Here is a 14,555-nt window from a genome sequence, read left to right on the forward strand (position 1 = left end):
TCTATTCATTAGCACTTGCTGCTTGGGTGTTGAGTTGTCATTAAAGCCTTAGCTCCATTGTTTGTGAATCTATCTCATACATATTCATTATGGATATTCTGAAAATCAGACTCTCAAGGCAGTTCCTGAGAATTGTGTTGAGAATCACTGATCTAAAATAATCTTTGTTATATATAGCCTTTTGTGATGTTAAATTCCCTGGTTTGGATTGCAGTGTTAATTATGTGGACATGCCTTGTATAAAAGAAAATTCTACCCACCCACTGTGTTCTTTGCAGTCCGTTAGAAGTCCATGCGACCAACACATAATACCTCCCAATCTCATTTTTATCAATTAAAAATGGAGCTCACATTCTTAGACTCCTTTTCTCCAATTTCCTTTAACTTCAGAGAGCAGCTGTGCTCAAAACAGTCACAATTATCTCTCACACTGGATATAATTGGTTCATAAATGGTGTAATAAATGAAGCATAAAACAGATACTGTTCCTTGTGAAGTAGCTTGAGATGCTGTCCAGATCCCAGCTGTTTGCAGGGGTTCAAGAGAATTGTATGAGAAGAGGGCTAAAGAATTCCAGGTCAATATTCTAAAGCAGCTATTGAGATAACAGCTGATCAGGATATTCAGCACCTCTGTCTGAATAGTACCTCTGAATATTCTTATGACTGCCTTGGAACTATGCGAATAGTGCTAGAGTGGAGCCAATGCTTTCTCATAATTTCAGGATGGTGAGAATATACAGTCTGCTATCCAAATTATTTAGGACAGATAAAAGGGGGCCTGCGCTGGCATTGGCACGTGTTTTCGATGCACACCAAGGCCCCCTTTAACGCAGCCGGGTAAAAGGTAGGTCTTTTCTGCAGGAAATGACTGTGTGACAAGTAAAGCACTTGCCGCACGGCCATTTCAAGGGGGAGCCTTTACCACCACCCATTGAGATGGCAGTAAGGGCTCCCGTGCTAACCTGGCAATAATTGGGCAGCAGACGACACCGCCTGATTACTGCCGGGTATGATGGTGCGCTGGGGGTGGGAACTACTGCCTGGCTGCTGCGATACATCAGCGGTAGTTCCTTTTTAGAGAGCAGTAAGCCCACGTTGGGCTTACCACTGCTTTGTAAAATGGACCCTTAGATAGCAGACTGTATATTGCCACTATCCAGATAAGTTTCGGCACTGACCGCCTTATCTGGATGTTCAGCCCTGGCTCCTACCCAGATAAGAGTGGCCTAGTGGTTAGGGTGGTGGACTTTGGTCCTGGGGAACTGAGGAACTGAGTTCAATTCCCACTTCAGGCACAGGCAGCTCCTTGTGACTCTGGGCAAGTCACTTAACCCTCCATTGCCCCAGGTACATATAAGTACCTGTATACAATATGTAAGCCGCATTGAGCCTGCCATTAGTGGGAAAGTGCGGGGTACAAATGTAACAAAAATAAATAATGGCACTAAATGTCCAGGCATTTTTTTTCTACTGAGACTGGTATTTTAAAATTGTTGACCATTGCAATTGAATATTGATTTGTTCATTTTATGTATTTATTTATGTTGACATTTATACCCCACGTTATCCTAAACATACCAGAGTTCAATGTGGCTTACAGTAAATAAAACAGGCAAGGTTTACAATACTATAAACAAAATATCAAGTAAGAGCAGAGTAGCACAAATAAGATACAAATAAGGGTGTTACAGTGATACTACTTGTGGAGCCTTACCCGGTTGAAGATTAAAGCGGACATCGATGAGTTGCAGCAACCACCCGGGTGGAGATGCTAAGCAGAAATTTTTCTTGTGCACTAGTGGTATTTTTTTTGTATTTTTCAGTATGCTATTTAGTTCAACTAGACATTAACCCTATAGATTTTTGCAGTTTGAACTTTTTCCTTTGTTTTTTGGCTCCAGTGGGTTTTTTCTCCCACTGGGAGTTGTTTACCGCTGTAGTTTGTTTCAGAGGATTTATAGAAACCGGTGATAAGAGCCTTTTAAAAGAGAAGACCATTTATGTAGTCGCACCAGGATATTGAGGTATCCTTTTTTTAATATATAGTTTATCAATAATCTCTGGGGTTATTGTGATTTAGGGCAAATTGTGTGGTGTTATTCTATTTGACTTTTTGCTCTTCAGTAATTTTTGAGTTTCTGAAATGAAATTCCAACTTTTATAGTAAATTGCAGCTGACAACTTGTATGATTTCTTTGTAACTTTTTAAAATGTTTTAGCTTTTTATCTATTTTATTAAAATGTTCAGTTTAAAAGAAATGAAACAGAAATAAATATTTTTTTACCTTACGATAACAGTCACTTCAAATTGAACAGGGCATTTAAAATATACCTATCTGTAACTCACCACGTGCTTGGATTTGGAAAGACTTTCAGATTTAAAATTCGCATTCATTAATCTGCTATGATGGTCCTGTCTATAATTATTGTGTAAATTCTTAACTTAGGGGCTCTTTAACTAAAGGGTTGGCATGGCAACAGGCTTGCTGTGCGCCAGCCCAGAACTACCGCAGGAGCCCAGCAGTAGTTCCCACCCCCAGCACATGCCATTTCTGGCGCTACCAAAGTATTTCTATTTTTGTAGCACCCATGTTTACCCAGTGGTAATCGGTTACTGGTGGGTTTTTCAAGGCAGCATGGCCTCAGCGTGCATCAAAAACACATGCTGATTCTAGCGCAGGCCCCATTTTTACCACAGCTTAGTAAAAGGACCCCTTAGTAAACATGGGTATCCAGTGTGAGAGTGGCAGATAGAATTTTTATATTTTAACAACTTTTGGGTTATGTTCAAAAATTCTTCTGACATTAAAGCAAAATAAAAAGTAGTTGGACCTACTTTATTCCTCGTTTATGTTTGGCATGCACTAACACCATTAGTGCACTTTACCACCAGACCCATTGCATAAATTGGCCCTTGCAGTAAATAATACATGTTAACAGCATTAGTGTGTGTGGACTATTTGTAAATGACCCCTAAATTATTTCCACTTGAGAAGACACAAAGCTCTGACCTGTTTATTTTTGTTTTATTCCTTAAAATAGTGTGATTTCAGATCATTCATTACATCCATCTTTCCAAACCATAATGTGTGAAATATGGAATTATTTTTTTCAGAACCACAGAATTTGAAAGAAAATGTATGATCATTCAGTATGCTAGAATGGGTGTCCACCATTGTAATACATTTATCCTACTGAAAGTTATTCCCTTAGTTTGTGTGGTGATCATATTATTCATAGAGTTAGAAGATGATATATATTCTAAGATAAAATATGCATTTGGTAATATCACAATATCCAGCAGCAAGGGAAGTGAGTTTCCAGGTTTTCCAGTCACAGCCCCAAAACCCCTATTTTCATATTAGTGTTTTTTGTTCATTACCAAACATCAGAAGCCGTATTTATAATGTTTGGGTGAATGGGTGTGTATACACATACATAGGCAGATTTTGACAACTTAATTTCGTAATAGCACTTTCCATTGTAGGCAAGATCACGTGATCCTGGCATATAATGGTGTATTACCTTTCTTTACACACTTTTTAAGATAATTTCATAAGTCAAATAGAGATGACTTCATTTGCTCAGTACTTTAAAGAGCACAATTTTGCAGAGGGAACACAGATCTCCAAATGCTTTATATCAGAAGAAACAGGGTGGCACATTTCTGTTTTAGCCTATTGCATGCATAGAGATGCAGTCTTTTTTTTTTTTTTTAAATAAGGAAATGAGAACTGAACCTTCATATGAACATTGCGATAGGACTGTCTCATTCTTTCCTTCTGGCATTTAGGTATTTGATCAATCTAAGCTTGTATTGTTAGCTAAAGATTTTAATTTTTATCAGTTTAACTTCTGTCAAGATTATTCTATCAATATAATTTGTCAGAATTATTTTATCAATTACTGTTCTCATGCATGGAATTCACTATTTTCCATTGCTGTGCTCAGTGATGGCATTTTCCCTAAGACCAGAATTTCATATCTCCTTCATAAACATTGAGTTCAATATCCACTGGTGTGGCCACTATCCTACTTTAAACATGCAATGTATACGCATAGGTGATAATTATGCACTCATACATACTGTATATACTCAAATATAAAGCAAGATAGGCCAAAAAAGGTCCAAAAATATTTGAGTCTCTCCTCCATCCACCATCGCTGCCACAGTTATCACCATTTCTTCTCCATACCCCAACCCCTCATCCCCTGCAGTTCACATTATTGTTCAATTTTTATTTTAAGTTGGTGAATCAAATGATGTTGCATCCCAAATGAAACAGGCAAGAAAAGAGATAGATGATATCAAGCAAGTAAAAAGAACAGAACATGTAGAGTACTGCACATTTCCAGGTTTTAAGAAAGAGAAGCTTACAGAGTTGCCAGGAAATTTGGAAGGACCTCATATTTTGAACTATGTTACAAAAGCTCAGAATTTCAAAGCCAGATTTTTGAGAATTTGGAAAATATGGTTTTTTTCAGAAGCCTCGGTTGCTATTCTTCAGGATTCTTTCTGGTGGTTTTTTCTTGAGAAGTTTAAGGATTCTTACCCCGATTGGTTTACTTACCTTTTGTGCTTCAGTTTGCAAGCTGACCGATAGGAGTCTATTGACCCCTGATGCAGGCGTTTGTACGCCGAAACACGGCCCGTGTCGGGTATTTATGATAATAAAGGACTGCATTTTTTCTCAATCCTGAAGGCCCAGTTTTTGCTTCTTTTTTGTTTGCACTATCCTACTTTAAACATGCAATGTATACGCATAGGTGATAATTATGCACTCATACATACTGTATATACTCAAATATAAAGCAAGATAGGCCAAAAAAGGTCCAAAAATATTTGAGTCTCTCCTCCATCCACCATCGCTGCCACAGTTATCACCATTTCTTCTCCATACCCCAACCCCTCATCCCCTGCAGTTACAAGCATTTTATTGGCAGTTCGTGCCTACCTTCCTTTGGCTGATGTGGACAAAGTAAATTGTGTGCTGGGCTGTTGCAGGGTCAGTGCAGGACCTTGAGAATCTGCACATGCTCAAGGCCTACCAGCTTCCGCCCTCCTCTGAGGAGATGTGACAGCAAATTTCCCTGAAAATTGTTGTCACATCTGGAAAACAGCAATTTTTGAAACTAAAAAGAGGCATTTTTGTGGTTTGTACTGTCACTGTCTCATCTTTAGGAGGTAGAAGGGGGTCAGTTATCACTAGGGTATTAAGGGGGGTCATGCCTTAATCAGTGGTTAGCTGGTCATGGCACCTTTGTGTGATTTAATCATGATTGAAACAGGTCCAGATAACAAGTCCCAATTTTTGTCCTAGACATTTTTATTTTGTTCCATTATCCCAAGAAAACATCCAAATTCTAGGCCTGACGAAAACACAAACCCTTGTAATTTAGACAAACTATGGAGGAAACTGTCAAGTCTGAGTTTCAAAAATCACAACTTGGATAATTTCTTGTGAAAAACATCTATCCAGCGCTTTGTGCTACATTTGAGATCATTTTTCTCTTTTGAAAATGAGTGCCAAAATGACCAACATTTCATGTATAAATAGCAGGAAGTTGTTGTTTTGTTTTTTTGCAAAGCATTTATGTGGTTGACACTAACGCAAATCAAATAAATGTTTTATCATATTTGCCTCTAAGGGTTTTGTGATACAGTAAATGGAGACAGACAGTGAGAAGATTATTTATACTGATATGTACCTCAAGAATAATGAGTTGGTTATGCAGGGGCTTGGTGTTGTATATATACTCATCTGTCTTCCCTGTTTGTTCCTTTACCTCAGTGAAAATCATATATGAAAATTTGGAGGGAGGATAGCTGTCTGTATAATTTCTCACTTCTCTCCTCTCCTTTCTGGTTTTAAACACTGCTGCTCAAACCATAGTTAAAGGCTAAAAATTAGAAAACAGAATTAATAACCAAGGTAACTAATATTTCTGTATCTGTTTTCTTAATAGGTATTACCATCAAACCCATGGCTGAAGGTATGCATTTTCATGAGTGTCATTAATCTGAAAGTTATATAATAACTATAGGCGTAGATAAGATGTAATTCTCTGCTGACAAAGAGGATGAATTAGTTGTGCTGGTGGGTCATTCAGTGGCTCAACACAGATTAGCTCTGAGTCCCATTTAGCTACTATCTCAGTCTCCTCAAGCCTTTCTTACCAAAACAAGGCATGAATATGATTCAGCTATTGCAATTATCTGTTTCTAAAAGCCTTTGAAAGGTTTCTACTTTTCTTTCTCTCTCCATTTGAGCCTCCCACCCCCAAACAAAAATTAGGTGGGGTGTTGGCTTTCCCCATCTTCTGTCATTCGGAAATCGAGTTTGACTTAATCATCCTGTTTGCCGTGGCATGTGCTGTCAGTGGCTTTAATAGGTGCATCTGCAGCTGGAAATTTGTCCTTTACAGACACGCTTGCCACTTGATATAGGTACACGAGACTGCATTATAATTCTCTGAATTGTTCTTATAGTACTCAAATGTCTCCTAGAGATCAAACATAAGCAAGAGAGGTTGAAAGGGATGCTTCCAACAGTCCACAGACCTGTGCCTCACCAGCGGAGAGGGCAAAGGCCAGGCCATATCAAGGAGTGTATCTGCTGCAAAGGAGAAAGAGTCGCTCCCTAGTAAATGTCCTTATGATGAAGATAGCTTGAAAAGGAAGCGACAGGATCCCACTATGTCGTAGACTTTGTTGAACAGATCAAAGTCAAATGTTGTTGCCTTGGAGTGGGAGCCTCCAGGGGAGAAGTTTTTACAGCAACTCTTGGCACCAGAAGTCATACAGCAGACAGCCTCTTTGACTTGAGTTTCAAGCTTAGTTGCCAGCAATATACTTGCCACCAAAAAAAAGTGACATGGATGACTCCATTGATACATTTGGGAAATTCAGCACCTGGACACTGTGCCAGTAGCCTCTAAACAATGTCTGCCTTTGTTCAAAAGGCAAATAACTCCTTCTCTAATTTTTCCTCAGTAGCCACTAAGAAATTGGATCTACCTAAAGTCAACAAAGAGGAATTTTGGAACTTTATCAAAAACTATGCTTTTCAGATGCCAGCCTTGCTGAGCAAATCGGTGAAACCATTACTGGAGATCCTCCAAGGTCAAATAACACCCCTACGAGGTGATTTTGCAAGCCAAAACAATCTTCTCAGGCCTGAAAACCTCAAACGTCATGCTCTCCCACTCTCAGCCTTTTCTAGTTCCTGTTCAAGTCTGTTAAAAACATGATCATCAAACTCCTTTACACCTACTCTGCAAGTGAAGGGCAAGAAGTATCCTCCATTTTACATTCACAGAACACTCTTGGGAAGAGTCATCTGAGTGGCGTCATGGTGGGTCTGCCTTCAGAGCTTTTTTTCTGCTAAGAAGTACCTCACCACCTGAATATCTTTTATTTTCTGAATTAATCCAGAGAAAGATATGAGGGATACCTTTTCCATTCCAGCAAGAAAGGGAACTTAGGTTGACTATATCTGTCTTACTACACAACATTAATACCCTGAGGGAAAACTGTGGCATTACATGTACACAGACTGCTCCTGGAACTTCAGTTGAGAATGTGAAAGAGTGGCAGACCCTCCATCTCTTGCAAGCCAGTAGTAAGGAAGTTGGATTTTAATTATAAAGTAGAGCCCTGTGCCAGATGGTGAAAACCAACGTAAAAATGGCAAAATGATTAACAGATCATTTCAGCACCCTACCCTGTAAAGATTCCAAAATATTAGATTTGTAGCAATGAATATTTTCCAGGGCTGCATGCTGCAGCTCATCAATTTTACATTAGGTAACATATGAATACTGTCTGCAAAATTTAAATACTTTCTCAGAGCAATCCAACATGGGAAGTGTAGGAAGCAGGAGTGGGCAACAGGGGCGTAGCTACGGGTGGGCCTGGGTGGGCCCAGGCCCACCCATTCTTGGCTCAGGCCCACCCAGTCCTAGTCTGCAAGCCAATCGCAGACCTGCTGTTATTTTTTTCTTACCCGCAGCGGCGAACGGACGGCCCTAAAAGCAGCAAGCAACCAGGATCGTCGACTCCGTCCTTCCTTCGCTTCCTGCCCTCTCAGCGTCCCGCCCGCTCGAAAGGAAATGACATCAGAGGAAGGCGGGACGCACGCAGAGAGGGCAGGAAGCGAAGGAAAGACGGAGTCGACGAGCCTGGTTGCTTGCTGCTTTTAAGGCCATCCGTTCACCGCTGCGACTTGGGGAGTGGAGTGGAAGTGAGCCAGCAGCCTATCTATTCCACTCCCCCGCGCAGCCGTCACCGTTCAGGCAAGTTAAAGCAGGCAAACCTGTGAGCTGCCTCAAGCTGCATCCACGTTTTGGTTCTTTATTGAGACAGATGGGAATGCTGTGAAGGGGGAGAGAGGGGGAGGGAGATGCTGGATAGAATGGGGAAGGGGATGGATAGAAACAGGATGGGCAGGGGAGAGAGGAGAATTGCTGGACAACAAGGATTGCTAGAGGGGACAGGGGAGAGAGGAAATTTGCTGAAGATGGATGGAGGAGAAGGCAGGGGAATGGAGAGTTGCTGGCCATGGAGTGGAGGGCAGGGGAAGGAGGAGAATTGCTGGGCATGCATGGATGGAGGGGAAAGGGGAGAGAGGAAATTTGCTGCAGTTGGATTGAGGAGAAGGCAGGGGAATGGAGAGTTGCTGGACATGGAGCGGAGGGCAGGGGAAGGAGGAGAATTGCTGGGCATGGATGGAGGGGAAAGGGGAGAGAGGAAATTTGCAGGAGTTGGATGGAGAAGAAGGCAGGGGAATGGAGAGTTGCTGGACATGGAGCGGAGGGCAGGGGAAGGAGGAGAATTGCTGGGCGTGCATGGATGGAGGGGAAAGGGGAGAGAGGAAATTTGCTGGATATGGGTGGATGGAGGAGAGGGCAGGAGAGAATGGAGAGTTGCTGGACATGGATGGATGGAGGGGAGGGCAGGGGAAAGGAAAGGAGACTTGCTGAACATGGATGGATGAATGGAGGGGGCAGGGGACAGAGGACATTTGCTGGATATGGGTGGATGGAGGAGAGGGCAGGGGAGAATGGAGAGTTGCTGGATGGAGGGAGGGGAGAGAAGTCAGGGAGGAGATGCGCATGGATGGAGGGGAGGGAAGAGAGGAGAAATGCTGGACGTGGATGGAGTGGAGGGCAGGGAAGAGAGGAAAAATGTTGTACAAGGATGGAGGGAAGGAAAGACAAAGGAAGGAGATGCTCATGGATGGAGGGGAGGGAAGACAGGAAGTAGATGCACATGGATGGAGGGGAGTGAGGAGAAATGCTGGATATGGATGGAAGGAAAACTGCTGAGTTGAGGAAGGATAGGGACAGGGCTACAGATGGTAGACAGGACACAAGAGGATGGTGGACATGGTGAGAGAAAAAATATCAGATGGAAAGAAGACACTGGGACCAAAGCGAATAGATCAGACTACAAAGGTAGAAAAAAGTATTTTATTCAGAATTTATTAATTGGAATATGTCAGCTTTTGGAAATGAACATCTGTGATATTTTGCATGTAAGTTTCAATTTTTCTGGTATTGCTGCATGCTGAGTCTGACTTCTTGAGTTAACTTTCCAGTTCAGTATTTTGCCTTCATATTTTTTGATTTCTAGTTCCTTGTGTCATGTCCGTTGTGTCATGTGTTGTTCATGTGTGATCAAGGTGCAGTATTCTGATAGCGTGTAGTATTTGCAGCCCTTTTTGTTTTGCTTTTTTTTCACGAGGTAGTGTATTGGTGTTTTAGAGCCTAGTGTAATTACAGTTCTGCCTTTTCAAGCATAAGGTTGTAGCTCGTCCTGTCCTTGGAATTAGTGCTGTTATGGTTTAGTAAGGATATGAGTGTGTTTTTGCACAAGTTTGTGCATAGCATTTTGCAGTGGAGCGATTGTGGGATAATGTAATTATATTTAAAAATATCAATTTTTCCATTAAGTATGTATGTGGTTATACTGATGCAGGGCAGCTTTTGGGCAGACTACTTAGAAATCCATCATCAAGTGAATTCTAAGGCATTATTTTGTAGGATCCCAAGAGACACTGCTCATACTTATATAGACAGTGCGTGCCCACCCATATTAGCTCTGGGCCCACCCAAAATCTCAGGTCTGGCTACGCCACTGGTGGGCAACATGTGGCCTGCCATTGAATTTTATGCGGCTCATGAGACGATGGGAAGTATACACAGAAAACATCATTAACCAGAGTTTTGGTGATTTCAGATACTATATTTCACAACTATTTTAAAAACATCTACTCTAGCAGTTTGTTTCCATTGTTTTTATTTAAAATTTAACTTATTTATCACAGATCTATGGAGCTCTGTGCATTTCCAGTTCTGACATTACATGTGGCTCTCTGTGTATAAAGATTGCCCTCCCTATTATATAAGATCTACTTATGAGGTCTTTGATATCTCGCTCAAACCTCCTCTGTACCCGTAGGAGTGAGAAGGCAGGTGTGGCTTTCAGCACTGAAACTACACAAGGACTTTTCATGAAAGGCTGGCAAAATTATTACAAAAAGTGTCACAGAAGGAATAGTTCCAACATCACTTAAGGAAGCACTAGTTAAGCCTATTTTGAAAAAACCTTCCCTTTACCCTTCCTCTCCTGGAAATTAATCTCTCATTTCTGTCTAAAGTATTGGAAATAGTGGTATTTAATCAACTTCAATCTTATATAGAATCTAAAAATATACTTCATCCTAGACAATCGGGTTTTCGGAAAGGACATAGTACCGAAACAGTTATAACTTCTTTTTTTAAGTGAAATTACATGCTAGGCTAGAGCAGGGCTTTGTTGCTTTAATCATTTCACTGGACTTAACAGCTGCATTTGATCTTATAGATCATGATTTCCTATTAAATCGGCTAAAAGAAATTGGTATTTCAGGTGCTATTTATGATTGGTTTGCCTCTTTTCTTGCAAATCGGTCGTTCAAAGTAGTTCAAAATTGTTCTACCTCAAAAGTGCATCCTATTTCCTGTGGGGCTCCACAGGGATCGGTTCTGTCGCCACTCCTGTTTAATATATACATCAATCCTCTTGCTCTACTTATTCAATCGTTGGTTATTAATTTTTATTCATATGCTGACGATTTTCTTCTGATTCACTATGTAAAACCGTTAAATTTTGACCTTACTGAAATTCAGAATGGCCTTGAAGAAGTAGCTAGTTGGCTTAAAAGACATCATTTAGTCCTGAACCCAGACAAGACTGTAACATCATGGATCACGGATTGTGATACTGTCCCTGCTGTCATACCCATCTTATTTGATATACCGATACCAATAGTACAATCCTTTAAATATTTAGGAGTCATTATTGACTCAGCCCTATCTTTTAATGAACAAATATCAATGGTAGTCAAGAATTCGTTTTATCATCTTTGAAGACTACGTTCAATTAGAAATTTAATTGATAAAGCTAACACATGCATACATCACAACACGTCTGGATTATTGTAATATTATTTATGCAGGGCTAACTAAGATAAATATAAAACATTTACAGATGATCCAGAACACTGCAGCTCGTGTCATATGCAGGGCCTCAAAATATGATAGAATTACGCCACTTCTGTTCCAACTTCACTGGCTTCCAGTAGAAGCCAGAATAAAATTTAAAATCCTCACATTGACCCATAAAGCACTATATCTACTAATTCCGTCGTATTTATCAAATCTCATCTTGCCTTATTCACCTCAGCGAACAATTCGTTCACTTGCAGACAACAGATTGATTATCCCATCACCAAAGAAGGCCAGATGGGAGTCTACTAGAAATTCAGCGTTCTTCTTTCTGGGTCCTTCTCTTTGGAACTGTCTTCCAAAACACCTTAGATTGGAAGAATCACACATTCAGTTTCGAAAATTTTTAAAAACACACTTGTTCCAGGATACATTTGAAAACAATTTGTGACAAATGGTAACATTAGGTAGGCAACATTAAATAAGCAGAACTTTATATGTGTCTCATGTACTTGTTATGAATGGTTGTTTTAGTGAGAATTGGTGTTTTCTTTTTAAGAATGATTGTTTTAGTTTGCTTTCCTATCTATTCAATGGAGTTCTTTTATGATTGTTTTATTATGATTTTATATTACCATGTAAACCGTTTTTGTTTTGTAACCACAATTTGAAACGGTGTAGTAAAATGAGTAAATGATAAACCTCCTTTACACATGTGAATAGGTTTGAGAATAAAATGAAGGATATCGTCAACTTAAAGATCACTGCTCTACTGTCCAGACCCTCTCATCATCAGCCACATTTGAGCAGGTTTCCTCTAAGAGAAAGCAACTCTTCCCTTATAGAGAGCAATTCTATCAAAGAAATTACCACCCATAGCACAGACAGACAATTCCAACAACAACAGCAGCAGCCTTTGTAGCCTCAGTCGAGAGAAATAATAGTCCAAAAGTGCCTGTATTTTTGTGAGAATAAAAAGCACAATCTTCCACTGCAAAGACCATTATCAAAACTTGGCAACTAATAGACACGTGAGTACTAAAATAGGAAACCCATATACAATTTGTATTTGTCTCAGATACCATCAGATCACTCAGTTCAGGTCTCCCAGTCCAACCCCTCCCATCGGGGTTGACTACAAGAGGAAGTCAAAACTTTCCAGAAAATGTAATAGAACACATTGGATATCGGCAAAGGCTTTTACTGCAGATTGTATTTTAATGCCTCTATATTGGTTGGTATGAGTTAACCCTGATGGCTTGGCATCCCTGCCAGCGAAGGTATGCCTAGTGTGCCATCACAAGGGAGGGGGAGAGAAAGGCATGTGTTGCCCTCCTAGTCCACCCCTACCCCCGCCCCCCCCAAAAAAAAAAAAAAAAAATTACAGGACTGGCTACGCCAAGCGAGAGAGCCTATTGTTAAAAATGTACTAGTTTAGTTTACAACGAAAGGCATATGCAGCTCCATTTTAAATAGATCATAGGAATTGAGATGTGCTGGTCAGCGCATCTCAATTTTCACCTGTATTTTAGAACAGAATCTGCTGATGGTAGGGCATCTTCTAAAACACAAGGAAATGGGTGTTTTTGCGCCAGGTGTGTGCAACATAAACATCCATTAAAATAAATATGTATATAATATAGACATTTAGTGGTCCTTTTACTAAAGTGTGCCGAAAAATGGGCTGTGCTAGTGTAGGCACGTGTTTTGGGCGCATACAGATCCATTTTTCAGTGCACCTGTAAAAAAAATAGACCTTTTTAAAAATTTTTGCCGAAAATGGATGTGCGGCAAAATAAAAATTGGCACATGTACACCTTACCACCAGCCATTGTCTTAGCGGTAAGGTCTCGCGCATTAACCGTGCAGTAATCGTCTACAAGCGTAGAATGACGATTATTGCCTGGTTTCTGCCACGCGCCAGAAAATAAAAATTATGTTCCGGCGGGTCAAAAATGAAATTACCGCAAGGGCCACGCGGTAGCCGGGTGGTAACTCCAAATTGACGCACGTTGGCGCACGTAGGCGCATACGCGGCTTAGTAAAAGGGCCCTCAGTAAGCCAACACATAACCAGTTATGTTTCTAAGATTGCACAGATAACCAGTTATGTGCTGCCAGCACATACTTTTGCAATCTTAGAAACATAACCGGTTATGTTCATGATGCTGTCACAGTGACCTGTTAACCTTGCCAGTTTGGCATTTGGGGGAGCCAAAAACCACTGAGGGATTAAGGGGGCAACTTCCCCTAATCCCTCAATTGAAGTGCTGCTCATTAGCAGCTGGTCACTATATCCTAAATATGCCTGGGAGCAGATATGGTTTATAGTTTATTTTGTACTTGCAATACTGCCCTTAGCCTTTAAGGACATAGACATTTAGAGGGGCATAATCAAACACGAACGCCTATGTGTAAGAACGTCCATCTCTGAGAACGGGTCTGTGAAGGGGCGGGCCGGACTGTATTTTCGAAAAAATTGGACGTCCATCTTTTTTTTCAAAAATACATTGGATTAGGGCGTTTTTTGAGCTGGGCGTTTTTGTTTTTTAGCGATAATGGAAACCGAAGCGGCCCAGCTCAAAAATGACCAAATCCAAGGCATTTGGTCGTGGGAGGGGCCAGCATTCGTAGTGCACTGGTCCCCCTGAGATGCCGCTATGCCAGCCTCAAATATCATACCTAGCTCCATGACATCAGTATGCAGGTCCCCAGAGCAATTTTAGTTTAGTTGGTGCTGCGCGGGACCCATGCAGACATCGGTGTCAGCTAAACAGCTGTGATTGGCTGACAGAAAGTTGGAGGGACTTAATGGAAAGGGAAGGACGTCTAAGCAACAGAATAACGTGGTGCACTGGCTAGAGCACTGAGCTTGTAATCAGAAGGTTGCTGGTTCAAATCCCCCTTTTACTATCCTGGTAATTTAGACGTCCCTGACTGCACTTTCTTCCGATTTTTCCTCTCTGCATGGGTCCCACGCAGCACCAACTAAACTAAAATTACTTCGGGGACCTGCATACTGCTGTCATGGAGCTGGGGATGACATTTGAGGCTGGCTTACAAG

The 14,555-nt window shown here is 40.9% G+C and overlaps 1 protein-coding gene across 3 annotated transcripts in view; it reads left to right on the plus strand.

The window, feature by feature from the left end:
* The window catches only part of ADARB1 (adenosine deaminase RNA specific B1), a 418,661-nt gene that overhangs the window by 289,360 nt on the left and 114,746 nt on the right, over window positions 1–14,555 (plus strand). For all 3 annotated transcript variants that reach the window (XM_030208743.1, XM_030208744.1, XM_030208746.1), the window contains one exon: window positions 5,970–5,996. In XM_030208743.1, coding sequence (XP_030064603.1) covers window positions 5,987–5,996 — 10 coding nt within the window. In that variant the 5' untranslated portion in view covers window positions 5,970–5,986. The remainder of the gene's footprint in view (window positions 1–5,969; window positions 5,997–14,555) is intronic.

Source organism: Microcaecilia unicolor, chromosome 7 (genome assembly GCF_901765095.1).
Source record: "Microcaecilia unicolor chromosome 7, aMicUni1.1, whole genome shotgun sequence".
Lineage (NCBI taxonomy): Eukaryota > Metazoa > Chordata > Amphibia > Gymnophiona > Siphonopidae > Microcaecilia > Microcaecilia unicolor.